Here is a 16,086-nt window from a genome sequence, read left to right on the forward strand (position 1 = left end):
CAGCCCCCGTAGTGACTCTTACATGTATCTACACTCTGTGCAAAAGGTTTTGTCTTTTCAGGAATTCAGCCTTTTCTGTGTTGATCTCCCGATCCCCCATTGTCACACCTCTGAGAAGCAGAGGTTCTTTTGTAATCACATCACGTATATCTGATATCTAATTAGAGATGAACTTTACAGTAAAACTATTGGTCAACAACTGAGATGCTTATAAAAAAGGTTTTAGATTCATTGTTCTCTCTCTCTCTCTCTCTCTCTCTCTCTCTCTCTCTCTCTCTCTCTCTCTCTCTCTCTCTCTCTCTCTCTCTCTCTCTCTCTCTCTCTCTCTCTCTCTCTCTCTCTCTCTCTCTCTCTCTATGCGTAGAATAATGCCTTGTAACTGAAGCTTTATGCCTTGTAAGTGAATCCTTTCATTTTGCAATGTAATTCCATTCTCAGACATTTCTTAATGGCCTGTTACTGTAACTCAGCTATCGGGCTGATGGGCTCATTGCTTTCAGTAAAATGAGTCGTGAGAATCATATCACCAAGCAAACAGTTCATCTTAGACTTTAATCTTTAACGACACGTTTCATAAATATTCAAAGTAACAATAATACATGATTGCTTACCCTCATATCTATGTTCAGGTAATATTAGTAGAGACTTGGTCATTGTGGCTTTGACTAAGGATAGTGCTTGCAGGACAACGCACGAGACAGTATCTTGGGACCTTGTCAACAAAGAAAGCACATGTAATATCAATATAATATGAGGCTTATTTCTGTACTCAGTGTTTAGACCTAGCAATTATAATTGAATAAGCATCACAATATTACGATCAGAAAATGCAGAAAACACTTTTGTACTCGTTGACAGATTGTTTTCACAAGTCTACTGTAAGTAACATTGTATATTGTGACATTGGATGACTGAAGGACGACTTCTTACTAGGCGACGTTCAAATAAACAAACATTCACAGTAAAAAAAAAAAGAAGCTGTGTGAACAAAATGTTCATTTAACAAAAGACCATTTTCAATATTTCACTAATCTATATTTGTCAGCAAAAACAGAATGGCCCCGGAGGCAAACAGTGAATCGAACAACACAGATCAATAAGTCAGGGAACATTAAGAGCCGTGCCTCTTATGGCTTCAGTAGGTCAAATAAAACCTCCAATGTACAGGACTAGGCAACTGTTGCACAGAGACAATTTCAAGAGAAAATTACATGACATTTTGGTAACACTTTAAATCAACTTTCATGAATGGGCATTCATAAACATATTTATTTAAAAAATTACCCCCTTTTTCTCCCCAATGTCGTGGTATCCAATTGGTAGTTACAGTCTTGTCCCATCGCTGCAACTCCCGTACAGACTTGGGAGAGGCGAAGGTGGAGACCCGTGCGTCCTCCGAAACATAACCGAGCTGAACAGCACCACTTCTTGACACAATGCCTGCTTAACTCGGAAGCCAGCTGGAAAGCGACTGTGTCAGCGTGCATTGCACCCAGCTCGCCATAGGAGTCGCTAGAGTGCAATGGGAGAAGAACATCCCTGCCGGCCAAACCCTCCCCTAATCCGGCCAATGCTAGGCCAATTGTGCGCCGCACCATGGGTCTCCCGGTCACGGCCGGCTGGGACAGAGCCTGGACTCGAACCAGGATCTCTAGTGGCACAGCTAGCACTGCGCCACTCGGCAGGCCATTAATAAACCATTTATAAACTTAAGTGTTATTTGTAAGCCTTTATAAGCATAATATTTTATAACATTTATAGTTTATAAAGCATTTGATGTTTTTTTTCATGAAAGATATTACAAAGTGTTACCAAGGTTTGGAGGACAAACATGTACACCAGCTTTTGAGCAGAGTAACTATCCTAAATGAATCCATTCACAATGCCCATACCAAAAAAATACACATGATTGGCGGGCAGAAAAACTGTGTCGAGAGAATACACCATCAGAGAGAGAAAAACAGGGGTGTATTCATTAGTGCATACCATTGAAAACATTAGCAAATATTAGTGTTTCTCATTGGACAAGTTTGTCCCTCCTCGTTTCGGCCCGTTTGGTTCCTAGTGAATACGCCCCTGATATGGCCATGCATGCATTTGTCAGGATTATATTCCCAAGGAAAGCATAACAGCAATAGGATTCAAAGTAGGCCTGGTGGGCAGGTCAAAGTTCATGACCATCACTACCACTAACTCTTTTCTCCTCCCTTGTTCTTCACGATGTGAGACATCAAAGCTGGGTAAAAGGGAATCACTCCGCCTCACTCCTCCTACAGACAGATCACAGTGTAGATAAGAGGAGACGAAAGAAAAACCATGTTGTTTTCTTCTGTGTGTATGTACAGTATGTATGACATTGACTGATTTAGTGGACAAGGCAATAAGCCTGCTGTGCTGTGGCAATAGAGGCCTGCAGAAGCTGCCGTTTGGCAGTGGCTTGTTTCTGGGTTCCTTCCCCTCCCAGACACCACCCACAAATAACTTCCTCTTTTCATGAGAGTTCAGTTGTCTAGTTCTGACCAGCCCCGGTGGTTGTGTCTCAATAGTCTAAAGCCTGTGTCGCACAAAGCAATTTGGATGCAATTTCTGCTGTAGACGTAAGTTGCAAACAGGGTTGCATGGGGAGTAATTTGTTACATGTAATCAGTCACATGTAATCGGATAAAAAAATAAAATACATGTAACTTTAATCAGCGAGAAAGTAATCGGATTACATTCTGAAGTTTGGGTAATCCAAAGGTTATTTTACCCTTACATTTTGGACAGGTAACTAGTAACTAACGGATTACATTTTGGACAGGTAACTAGTAACTAACGGATTACATTTAGAGAGTAACCTACTCAACCCTGGTTGCAAGTGACATCTGAGTCCCGAACAGAACGATATGACAAGTCTTGTAGCTCACTGATTGGACATTGCATACAGTCAGTTGGTGAAATAGGATCGATCTCTAGCACTTGCGATGCAATGCAACTAAGTTGCTGGCCATGTTTGTGCGTTGACACACTGAGCAACCCAGATGCAACTTTGTTGCAAGCATTAAAAAAATTGCATTCAGATTGCTTCGTGTGACTTCGGCTTAAAGTAACTTCCTGTCATTGTCTCTTTTCCTTCCTCTACACTAGATAGGACGGGATTGAAGAGGTGATGATCCAATGACGAGCTTTGTGCCACACTGCTTACTTACAACTGCCAAATCTTCACAGATGGGTGCGGAAAGGAAGGAGAGAGGACACCGTGAGAGGCTGTGACGGTCATGTCATTTTGGATGACGGTAATTAGTCAGCCAAATGACCGCGGTCATCGCTATATAACCATATGAATGGCAAAACAAATTATATATATATATATATATTTTTTAAGGGGCAATCTGCAGTTGCTACATTCATTTTGGGACTTGTGACTGACTTGTGATGTACTCATTGATTCTTGAAGAATATAACTTACAAATGCCTCATTTAGTTCAAATGTTATACGCCATCAGAACCTAAAATATAAGCTTGTTTTTACTACAATGTTTGTAAACAAAGTAAATCTAAAACTAACACTTTACCCTAAAACATGGTTAATACTATAATTCTGACATCATGGATGGTCAGTCTTTGCATCCATAGCTCTGTTTATGAATTTGAGAGTGGTTACATTTCTCCTGCCCCGTCCCTCAGCTTTACACCAAAGCAGGGGTGCTTTATTGTTTCAACCGCAGATTGCCGCTTTAAAGACGCACATTTTCTCTCTACTGACTGCTGCTGCGGGGGGGTGTTGCCTAGGCAACTACAACATCCTGCCTGTTTCACCAAGGAGCAACAAAGTTTCATCCGTTGTAGAGTCTGTGTTACAGCAGAAACCGACGCAACCGCACAAATGCCCAGCCGTCCCGTCAGCTGTTCATTCCACCCCCCCCAAAAAAACATGATCATAATTTCAATGGTTATGAAGGTGATTTTATTTTCATGACAGTCTTCATCCATAACCGTCAGTTAAGCGGTTATACGGTAATTGTGCCAGCCCTAGCAGTCACTCGACTCTGCTGAGGTCCTGCTACCCTGTGTACGTTGTGCATTATGTGAATAGGGGTAAAACTCCATATCCCAGTGTCCTCAGCGGCGGTGGGGTTAGAGGTCAACCCCCTTAATGAGGGCCGTCTCCAGGGTGATGGGGAACTCGTGGAGGGTATGGAGGATGCGAGAGAGGGAGTTGACGGCTGCGTGGTCCTGGACCAAAGCCGACTCCTCGTAGAGACGTGCTGTCAGGTGGGACTCGGCCAACAAGGGGAGCCACTGGGGCAGCAGCTGGTCCCTGCCAACACAAAGGGTCAAAGGTCAAATCATAACTTTCTCCAGAGGCCTGTTCAGGAGGGCGCAATGCTACCTAACGTTCAGACAGAAATACATTGTGTAAAACAAATCTGATTGCCTACCATGTGAAATAGAGGGATCATGTCAGCTCTATTCCTTACATTTCTATCTGCAATGTTCTGAATGTTCCACCTCTCTAAATACACCCGATGATTACTCTGATTAGGACGAAGTTGCCCTAAGGCAACTGATCTAAGCAAAGTTTTGCATTTATGCTAGAATGGTTAAGGATTGGAATTGGCGAGAGGGAGCTGATCCTAAATCTGTGCTTATAGGGGCAACTTCTACCTGGAGCTGTTGACTAGGTCCTCAGATTCAAGTTAGGCATTTTATTTAAAATTCAACAACAAGTGAGCTCATTCAATATGAATTTTATTTGATGCTTCTTCCAATATAGTGGTCAGTTACTAGCTAGGTGGTCCATCTCAGGAAAATATAGATACAATATAAGCACCTCAGACCACTTACAGCCGAAAATCCTCGCCGAAATAACAGAGTGTGATGTAAACGAGTCAGGTCGGTGACTGTGAGGCCTTGGCGGCTCCAGGAAGGGGCAAGACTGTGCTGAAGCCCCCTCTAGAATGGCCCTGGCACATACACGCATGTACCATATATTGCAAGCACTCGTATGCATGGACCAAGCTACTCCTTACCTACCCCCAGTGAAAAATGTATAGTGCTGCCCCTGGGCCTTGGAGACCAATTAAATAATCAAAATGTTGATTTATTAGCCTATTTGTTATAAGTATTTAGGTATAGCATGTGAAATCATTGTCAAAGTTACCATACACATTACCATACACATCTAGATTATTGACATATTTAAAATGTTGACATTTTAAAAATGTTGTATTAATTTAACATTTATTTAACTAGGCAAGTCGGTTAACAACAAATTCTTATTTACAATGACGGCCTACCATATAGAATTATCAAAACATAATTTTTAACAACTCCAAAGCAATTATGTGGTGCAGGAACCACTGACTCGCTGCATTTCTCTATTATCAAGACACGTGCTGGTAACTTTTAACTGGTAAGGACAGCTCATGAGGTGTCCTAAATATCTGTCCACTAGGGGTGACTCTTATTATTAAAGAGGCTTCATGCATAGCTTTTATTTTTACTCATAAGAGTCAAATGTTTATTCTCAGCACTTACGACCAATCTTCTACTTTGTGTGGTTACGGGCCCATTCCTGCTGCCAGCCACTCTGCCGGAGCAGCGCTCAGGGGCTTCAGGGGGAGTGAAAGTGTGTAACTCTGACTGACACAATTAACACAACCACCAGAGGGCAGGGGTGACGTTCCGATTTTCATTAGAAAGCCCTGTTCAAATGCATCTATCCAAGTCACACCTGCACAAGTGGGGTCTCAACTGGGGTTTATTCTGAAGGATGCAGCGTTTTGAACACGCAGATAGAAATATGATGACCAGAGCTGAAATGATTCCCTATTCTGCATGACAGTCATATCTGTTCTACTTGTTGGATTCTGAGAATATGAAATATACTTATTCATGTCACTGAGGGAGAGAGGGTAATGTATAACGTTTACATGATATCAGGTATCCTATTGAAATATTGAGTGCTTAGGTTCAGAGGGTCTACACCAGAAGTTAATGGTTATCTGTAGGAGGAAGGTATGTGGTGTGTGCAATTAAGCTTGGAATGTGCTGAGTATAGGGAAAGCGATCACATGTGGCAGGCATTGATAAGGGGAGAGAGCCATGGATTAGTGATGAAGGGGGGTCGAGATGAGCTCAGGTCACGTTAACTTCTTTGGGACTGGGGGGCAGTATTGAGTAGCTTGGATAAAAAGGTGCCCAGAGTAAACTCCCTGCTACTCAGGCCCAAAAGCTAGAATATGCATATAATTAGTAGTTTTGGATAGAAAACACTCTGAAGTTGCTAAAACTGTTTGAATGATGTCTGTGAGTATAACAGAACTCATATGGTGTCTGGCAGAGTGCCATGAGCTGATCACCCGCGCCCCCGTGAGAGTTAGCTGCTTTCCATTGCATTTCTAAAGACAAAGGAATTCTCCGGTTGGAACATTAATTGAAGATTTATGTTAAAAACATCCTAAAGATTGATTCTATACATCGTTTGACATGTTTCTACGAACTGTAATAGAACTGTTTTGACATTTCGTCTGAACAAGTGATTGCGCATTATGCATTTGGATTACTGGGCTAAATGCGCAAACAAAAAGGAGGTATTTGAACATAAATGATGGACTTTATCGAACAAAACAAACATTTATTGTGGAACTGGGATTCCTGGGAGTGCATTCTGATCAAGATCATCAAAGGTAAGTGAATATTTATAACGATATTTCTTACTTTTCTGACACCTCTCCTTCTTTCGAAAATGGCTGGATGTTTTTCTGTGACAAGCGTAGACCTAACATAAATCGCAAGGTGTGCTTTCGCCGTAAAGTGTTTTTGAAATCTGACACAGCGGTTGCATTAAGGAGAAGTTTATCTATATATCCATGTATAACACTTGTATATTTTATCAATGTTTATTATGAGTATTTCTGTCATTTGATGTGGCTCTCTGCACTTTCACCGGATGTTTGTTTGAGACAACGCATTTGTGATCATAACACACCAATTTCAAATGAGGTTTTTGGACATAAAGATTAACTTTATCGAACAAAACACACATTTATTGTGTTACATGAAGTCCTGTGAGTGCCATCTGATGAAGATCATCAAAGGTTAGTGATGAATTTAATCGCTATTTCTGATTTTTGTGAGCCCTCTCCTTGGCTGGAAAATGGCTGTATGGTTTTCTGTGACTAAGTGCTGACCTAACATAATCGTTTGGTGTGCTTTCGCTGTAAAGCCTATTTGAAATTGGACACTGTGGTTGGATTTACAAGAAGTTTATCTTTAAAATGGTGTAAAATACTTATATGTTGGAGCACGCGCTTACTATTTCGCAACAAAGCCTCCTTCACTCACGCCGCCAACCTTACCCTAGTAAAACTGACTATCCTACCGATCCTCGACTTCGGCGATGTCATCTACAAAATTGCTTCCAACACTCTTCTCAGCAAACTGGATGCAGTTTATCACAGTGCCATCCGTTTTGTCACTAAAGCACCTTATACCACCCACCACTGCGACTTGTATGCTCTAGTCGGCTGGCCCTCGCTACATATTCGTCGCCAGACCCACTGGCTCCAGGTCATCTACAAGTCCATGCTAGGTAAAGCTCCGCCTTATCTCAGTTCACTGGTCACGATGGCAACACCCATCCGTAGCACGCGCTCCAGCAGGTGTATCTCACTGATCATCCCTAAAGCCAACACCTCATTTGGCCGCCTTACGTTCCAGTTCTCTGCTGCCTGTGACTGAAACAAATTGCAAACATCTCTGAAGTTGGAGACTTTTATCTCCCTCTCCAACTTCAAACATCTGCTATCTGAGCAGCTAACCGATAGCTGCAGCTGTACATAGTCTATCGGTAAATAGCCCATCCAATTTTACCTACCTCATCCCCATACTGTTTTTATTTATTTACTTTTCTGCTCTTTTGCACACCAATATCTCTACCTGTACATGACCATCTGATCATTTATCACTCCAGTGTTAATCTGCTAAATTGTAATTATTCGCCTACCTCCTCATGCCTTTTGCACACAATGTATATAGACTCTCTTTTTTTTTCTACTGTGTTATTGACTTGTTAATTATTTACTCCATGTGTAACTCTGTGTTGTCTGTTCACACTGCTATGCTTTATCTTGGCCAGGTCGCAGTTGCAAATGAGAACTTGTTCTCAACTAGCCTACCTGGTTAAATAAAGGTGAAATAAACAAATTTAAAAATGTTTGAGGAATTTTAATTATGGGATTTTGAATTTGGCGCCATGCAATTTCACTGGCTGTTGGCGAGGTGGGACGCTACCGTCCCACATATCCCAGAGAAGTTAAGGGAGAAAGAAAAGTTTTTGACCCGTATCACTTAGTGTCCTGCCTAGCAGTAAAGACAATGTTTGTACAGATGTGTAAGTGGACACCCAGCATTGTGCTTGTGTGAAAAGGTTTGTGTCTAATGCAGCGATCCTCTGGGAAGAATAAACTTGGTTAAGCTTTCAAAGCGTCCGTTGAGTTTGAACTCTGAAAATTAGAACCTAACATACTAAACATATTTACAGTATATCTGAATGTTTTGTGATGTGACGTTACATCCTCCTGGCCCCTACCATCTCCATTGCCGTTTGAACTTTCAACTTTGACCTCTCACCTGACTCCCAAGCAGACCAGCAGCTGGAACTTGCCCTCCTTGCCGATGTTCCGCGGCGAGGCGTTGATGGCGTTGGCATAGTGACACAGAGAGTCACACAGTTCCGTTGACCCCCGCAAGTCACCCATTTGATCCGCCGTCTCCATGGAAACCACCACCTTCTCTGTGGGGGAGAGGTGAGGAGCAGGTAACACATTAGAAGGACAGGGTTCATAGATAAATAATGACTATTCCTACACTAGACTTCTAGTAATTTTATTTCTATGGCAAGGATAACCCTTGGATAACTATGGAATAAAGATCTGAGCTAAGGAGTCGGACAAATTGAGAAGTCGTTCTAAGATTTCAGTCAGTGTATGTACTGTTCTAGAAAAATAACTGTTTGAAGGCAAAGATGAGGCTGTTTACTGTACTGGATGAGTCATGCTGTGCTGCACTAACAATGAATCATGTAAAAGTGAACTTACACTAAATCAGCCACTAGATTCAGACAAGTTATATGGACTTAGAGTACTACACTCCACATAGTCTGTCTGCGTGCACACACACACCCACACCCACTTACCCACAAAGTCCCATATGAACACACTCCTTTGGAATAAGCGGGAGGACTTGAAGCCATGTAGGAGGAACTGTTCCAGGGAGCGCACCAGCCCCTCCTCTCCACACAGCAGAGCAGTCAGGTTCCCCCTCTGAGGAGAGGAGAGGTCTTGCATTCAGAAATGTTTGGGCATATCATCACAGAAATTGGAACGCAGGTTTAGTAAGCCAGGAGTCCACCACAATGATGACATTTGATGCACGAGTTCAATGGTATGAGAGTAGCCAATTTTCACGTGCCATAAAGTGTCCTTGCAAATGAGGCACTACTGTCTTGCCTATGGTGTTGTACAATTGCCGGGCTGCAGTGTGGAGGAGTTGAATTATGGTTGTCACGGTGACAAACCCCAACACGGGACGATAATATTTAGTACACTTCATTTCCAGAGGGCTTTCAAACACCACGCTTCAGCTTTCCCTTCAGGTTCCTAAAACAACCAAATCCAAAGCACTTGCTGTCACACAATCACCCAAAGCGGTGTGTTGTTATACATTATAATTGAATGGATTTTAAAAGGCACTTTCTTTCCAATTTTCTGTAATTTACAATTCACAGAGGGGCTGTGTAAATCTGCAAGGCTCCTCAGCTTCTGCTGTGCCGAGGAAAGGGACATTTAATCAAGCTGATTGATAGAGGCGTTGTCCTGGTGGCAGGGGCTAAGTGGCATCCGATTCAAATGTTATTAAGGTGCGCCACAGGCCCCATAGTAGCAATACTACCGTGATTCACCAACAGTCTCGACAGGGCTTGGTGTTTAAAGGGGAGGTCAGGGCCCGTATCCACTTAGCGTCTCAGTCCTAGGAATCCTGTTAAAACCCATTTTAGGACAACAACAAAAAAACTCTTCGCTCAGAGTTTTAGGATGATGTTAAAACGCTGCTGAGTTTTAGGATGATGTTAAAACGCTGCTCAGAGTTTTAGGATGATGTTAAAACGCTGCTCAGAGTTTTAGGATGATGTTAAAACGCTGCTCAGAGAAAATCTGATCCAGGAGTAAGAATCAGCCCATAAAAGTTTAACTCGCAATCAGGACAGTTGGAGGTACGTAAAGGAAAGGTTGTGGTGACGTTGTTGCAAATCATGGGGAATAACCAATTGCGAGGAGACATTGCCAGCTGTGAACTCTGTAGCAGAAAACCAAGGTGAAAAACCAATGGAAAAACATTTAACGGCCTATAAATTTACACCTGACACGAACACTTTGCCTACTCTTTTTTTATTGTTTATAATGTGATGGGCCTATTGCACTGAATCCTACAGTACTGCCTGTCTATGGTGCAGGACCCACTGACTCTCTGCCAATCACCAAGACACCTGCTGGTAACATAACTGGTTAGGACAGCTCGAGCTCTCCTAAATATCTGTCGACTAGGCAGGACTCTTACGACTAAAAGGGCTTCTTGAACAGCTTTTATTTTTTTAGCCATAAGAGTAGGAGTAAAACGTCTACTCTCAGACTTATGACCAATTCTCTACCCTGAGTCACTGTGGATACGGCTCCAGAGCAGGCTTTTAAAAGGGGGAGGTCAGAGCAGGCCGTAGACTAGAGAGAGATAGAGAAAAAAAAGCCAGTCTGCCTTTTAACTGTGAGAGATTCTGCCTTGCAGAGTGAAGGTCATGAATCGTGTACAAGAAACACGAACACAGTAGGGTTGGGAGGTGTCCAGGTGTTCATAGAGTTCCTGTACCATACCGGGGTATACTGTACTACCAGCAGTGGACCAGCAAGGGATTTCTTTCCAAACGTTAAAAAAAACACACAGAACAATTTAGGCAGCAGGGATCTTGATCCAGGAGGAGGTCGGTTGTCTCTGTCGTAACCAAGAAGCTTGATCTTGCAAACGAGCCACTTATCGAGCAAGTTAGCAAACCAAATGCTGGAGCCCTGGGGGCTCATTTATAGACGTGGTATACGTACAACATATGTCCCAAACATGTGTATGCCAGTTTTCACAAAAAAAGTTGGAATTTATAAAGAACAGAATGTGAGAATGTGCTTTTCTCCCCGCTAACCATGCGTACGCACAGCCAAGAAGCTAAAAATACACACTAAACAGTAGCCTGTTAGGCTTAAGTCTGCATATAGCCTGCATGTTCTGTTGTTAAAATAGTGCTATACAAATAAAATGCATCATTATTTTTGTATTATTGTCACTTATTATTTTAGATATTTTTACATTATAGGTTAAATATCACTTGGGCCTATGGCTATTCCTTATAGGCTAATCAATTCTCACTCATTAACATTTAATATTGATGCATTTCACTGCACTGGTGCAAGCAATTACTCAAAATGGTCTCTGTTTATATAAATATATGCATGTCTGCTCTAGACTAGCCTCATCCAAAGACCAGGGCTGCGTTGGCAATCTTGGCATGATTATTCTCCGCGAGCGTCTTTTGAGACGAGCAGATTTTCTTTGCCCACAATGATGACTGGATTATGAGACAATACAGGTTCCCCAAAGCCATTCTGTTGGACCGATGTTCTGAATTAGGGTAAATGCCTGCACGGCCTACACGCCGCAATCAGGCTATACCTGTCCATGTACAGGTTTTGACCACTGTTGGGTTCCTAGCCACAGGGACTTTCAGAGGGAATAGTGTGACAGATTGGGCATATCACAGCCCTCCCTCAGCCGTGTAATGCCAAGTGTTGGATGGCATCATTTGTCTGTGTCTGAGGTACATACAGTTCCCCTACACAGCCAGTGAACAGGCAAAAAAACAATTGCAATTTGTAGCAATGGAAGGTTTTCCAAATCATGTTTGGGGCGATCGACTGCCCTAGTCTGCCCTAGTGTTGCAATAAGGGCAACAGTGAGAACAAGTTTGTGTATGTGAACTGGAAAAACTTCCACTCCATCAATGTGCAAGTGATTTGTGATCGACAAATGGCACTCACCAATGTTGTTGACCATTGGCCCGGTTCAAGTCACGACTTGTTCATCCGGATGAACAGCAGTGTGGGCAACAGACTATATATAAGCTAAATACAGTTGAAGTCAGAAGTTTACATACACTTAGGTTTGAGTCATTAAAACTCGTTTTTCAGCCACTCCACAAATCTCTTGTTAACAAACTATAGTTTTGGCAAGTCAGTTAGGACATTTACTTTGTGCATGACACAAGCACTTTTTCCAACAATTGTTTACAGACAGATTATTTCACTTATAATTCACTGTATCACAATTCCAGTGGATCAGAAGTTTACATACACTAAGTTGACTGTGCCTTTAAACAGCTTGGAAAATTCCAGAAAATGATGTCATGGCTTTAAAGGCTTCTGATAGGCTAATTGACATAATTTGAGTCAATTGTAGGTGTACCTATGGATGTATTTCAAGGTCTACCTTCAAACTCAGTGCCTCTTTGCTTGACATCATGGGAAAATCAAAAGGAATCAGCCAAGACCTTGAAATACAAATACATTGTAGACCTCCACAAGTGTGGTTCATCCTTGGGAGCAATTTCCAAATGCCTGAAGGTACCACGTTCATCTGTACAAACAATAACACGCAAGTATAAACACCATGGGACCACGCAGCCGTCATACCACTCAGGAAGGAGAGATGAATGTACTTTGGTGCGAAAAGTGCAAATCAATCCCAGAACAACAATAAAGGATATTGTGAAGATGCTGGAGGAAACAGGTACAAAAACGAGTCCTATATTGACATAACCTGAAAGGCCGCTCAGCAAGGAAGAAGCCACTGCTTCAAAACCGCCATAAAAAAGCAAGACTCCGGTTTGCAACTGCACATGGGGACAAAGATTGTACTTTTTGGAGAAATGTCCTCTGGTCTGATGAAACAAAAATAGAACTGTTTGGCCATAATGACCATAGTAATGTTTGGAGGAAAAAGGGGGAGGCTTGCAAACCAAAGAACACCATCCCAACCTTGAAGCACGGGGGTGGCAGCATCATGTTGTGGGGGTGCTTTGCTGCAGGAGGGACTGGTGCACTTCACAAAATAGATGGCGCCATGAGGAAGGAAAATTAGGTGGATATATTCAAGACATCAGTCAGGAAGTTAAAGCTTGGTCGCAAATGGGTCTTCAAATGAACAATGACCCCAAGCATACTTCCAAAGTTGTGACAAAATGGCTAAAGGACAACAAAGTCAAGGTATTGGAGTGGCCATCACAAAGCCCTGACCTCAATCCTATAGAACATTTGTGGGCAGAACTGAAAAAGCTTGTGCGAGCAAGGAGGCCTTACAAACCTTTACACCAGCTCCGTCAGGAGGAATGGGACAAAATTCAGCCAACTTATTGTGGGAAGCTTGTGGAAGGCTACCTGAAATGTTTGACCCAAGTTAAACAATTTATAGGCAATGCTACCAAATTCTAATTGAGTGTATGTAAACTTCTGACCCACTGGGAATGTGAAATGAAAAGAAATAAAAGCTGAAATAAATCATTGTCTACTATTATTCTGACATTTCACATTCTTAAAATAAAGTGGTGATCCTAACTGACCTAAGACAGGGAATTTTTACTAGAATTAAATGTAAGAAATTGTGAAAAACTGAGTTTAAATGTATTTGGCTAAGGTGTATGTAAACTTCCGACATCAACTGTAATTAGCAGGTTTAATTATGAAATAGTCACAATTATTTCCCCTGCATCATGTAAAGGTTTTTTCCTCGTCCCAGGTAATAGGGTATATCCCCTTAAACTCTGGCTGATCACCAACTCCCAGGGCGCAGAAGAGAGGAGCTTCAACGAGCTCCACTGTCTCATCCACTCCCTTGTGGAGCACACAATAGGTGCACTAAAAGGGAGATGGTGGTACCTTGATATACGCGGTGGGAGACTCCTGTGCAAGCTTGAGAAAGTGTGCAGAATTGTAATGGCTTGCTGTGTGTTGCACAACATGGCTGTGCGCAATTGGGTTCCCATCCTCCCAGAGGACATGAAGACCCGATGAACCTCAGGATAACTACCAACCTCCTAGCCAAATGCAACCGCAATTCAGTATGTGCTGTTTTCAAAGAAGTTTGGATCGTAATTATTTGGTTCAAATACATTTGTTTATCATCAAGTAGATCCATCGTCCTCGAGGATCTATTTTACCGGATTGCACCTCAAGATCCAAATGGTTTCTTAACAGGATCATAACACCTTGGAATTTCTTTAAGCCTGACTGAAATATATTTATTTTTATTTTTATTTTTCCCAGGCCACTTCTTCGGGAAGATATTCAATTAGTTTCCTGAAGACAATGAATATGGTTCTTTATCCTTTAGCCATGTAAAAACTGCTCTTCCTTTCTATTATCAGCCAAACCATTGGAGTTATAGCTAGCTAAACTTAATTCACTGATTACCATGATGGGTTACAAACCATTGGAGTTATAGCTAGCTAAACTTAATTCACTGATTACCATGACGGGTTACAAACCATTGGAGTTATAGCTAGCTAAACTTAATTCACTGATTACCATGACGGGTTACAAACCATTGGAGTTATAGCTAGCTAAACTTAATTCACTGATTACCATGACGGGTTACAAACCATTGGAGTTATAGCTAGCTAAACTTAATTCACTGATTACCATGACGGGTTACAAACCATTGGAGTTATAGCTAGCTAAACTTAATTCACTGATTACCATGACGGGTTACAAACCATTGGAGTTATAGCTAGCTAAACTTAATTCACTGATTACCATGACGGGTTACAAACCATTGGAGTTATAGCTAGCTAAACTTAATTCACTGATTACCATGACGGGTTACAAACCATTGGAGTTATAGCTAGCTAAACTTAATTCACTGATTACCATGACGGGTTACAAACCATTGGAGTTATAGCTAGCTAAACTTAATTCACTGATTACCATGACGGGTTACAAACCATTGGAGTTATAGCTAGCTAAACTTAATTCACTGATTACCATGACGGGTTACAAACCATTGGAGTTATAGCTAGCTAAACTTAATTCACTGATTACCATGACGGGTTACAAACCATTGGAGTTATAGCTAGCTAAACTTAATTCACTGATTACCATGACGGGTTACATTTTGAGATACTTATCACTGTCCACCATTTTGAAATGCGTATCCATACTAACTCTAAGTAGATCTCCAGTTGTCCTCCAATACCCCTCCCACAAAAAAAGACATACAAATAGAACCATAAATCCCTCTCCTTTCCCCTTTAGTTTATTTAGTTTATTAATTCGACCATTTAAAAAGAAAGAAGCACACATAAAACTTGAAAAAGCCATACATGCACATGAATACAACCATTGAGGATATCACACAATAAAGTCTGGGACTTATTTCCATTGTGGTCCTCTTGAGACAAGATGGTTAGACAAGATCGAACACAGTATGGCAGTAGATTCTTCCAGCATGAATCTGTCCTACACTGTTGCACAGTTGAGCTTATTGGTGATTCAACCTTAATGCAGATTGGTCAGTGGCTATGTATCTATGCAATAGAAATAAAAAATATATATAGTCTTTGCCAGACTTAAATGCGCTCTAGTCAAGCACAAATGTGACCCGTTTCAGGAAGCTAGGCGTATGTCACACATCACTACTTCACAGGAGAGGCCTTTGAAATTGAACTCAATGTGTTATTTGGCAGAAATGCCTTTTGGAACATGTGAACTTTCATGTGCCTTAATAATAAACGTGTATGCCATCTGTAAATACTGATACAATTGTTAAATTATGAGCCTAGTTGGTTTAGCCACAGAAAAAGACAGGAACTTTCCCTCTAGCCACGATTGGCTGAGATAATGGATAGGCTGGACATGCCAAGAGATGAGTTCGGAATGGTCTGCCATGTAGCATGCTTCTGTCTATAACATGAGCTGCTCAGTATGTGTAGATACTACATGTGGCATTTTT

General features: G+C 41.7%; 1 protein-coding gene across 2 annotated transcripts in view; it reads right to left on the minus strand.

Annotated features, from left to right (window-relative positions):
* Positions 1-533: 533 nt before the first annotated feature.
* The window catches only part of LOC112218242 (DENN domain-containing protein 5B), a 70,317-nt gene continuing 54,764 nt past the window's right edge, over positions 534-16,086 (minus strand). For both annotated transcript variants that reach the window (XM_024378876.2, XM_024378875.2), the window contains exons 19-21: positions 9,182-9,308; positions 8,617-8,779; positions 534-4,300 (exon numbers count right to left, since the gene is read on the minus strand). In XM_024378876.2, coding sequence (XP_024234644.1) covers positions 4,117-4,300; positions 8,617-8,779; positions 9,182-9,308 — 474 coding nt within the window. In that variant the 3' untranslated portion in view covers positions 534-4,116. The remainder of the gene's footprint in view (positions 4,301-8,616; positions 8,780-9,181; positions 9,309-16,086) is intronic.

This window comes from Oncorhynchus tshawytscha, linkage group LG19 (genome assembly GCF_018296145.1).
Source record: "Oncorhynchus tshawytscha isolate Ot180627B linkage group LG19, Otsh_v2.0, whole genome shotgun sequence".
Lineage (NCBI taxonomy): Eukaryota > Metazoa > Chordata > Actinopteri > Salmoniformes > Salmonidae > Oncorhynchus > Oncorhynchus tshawytscha.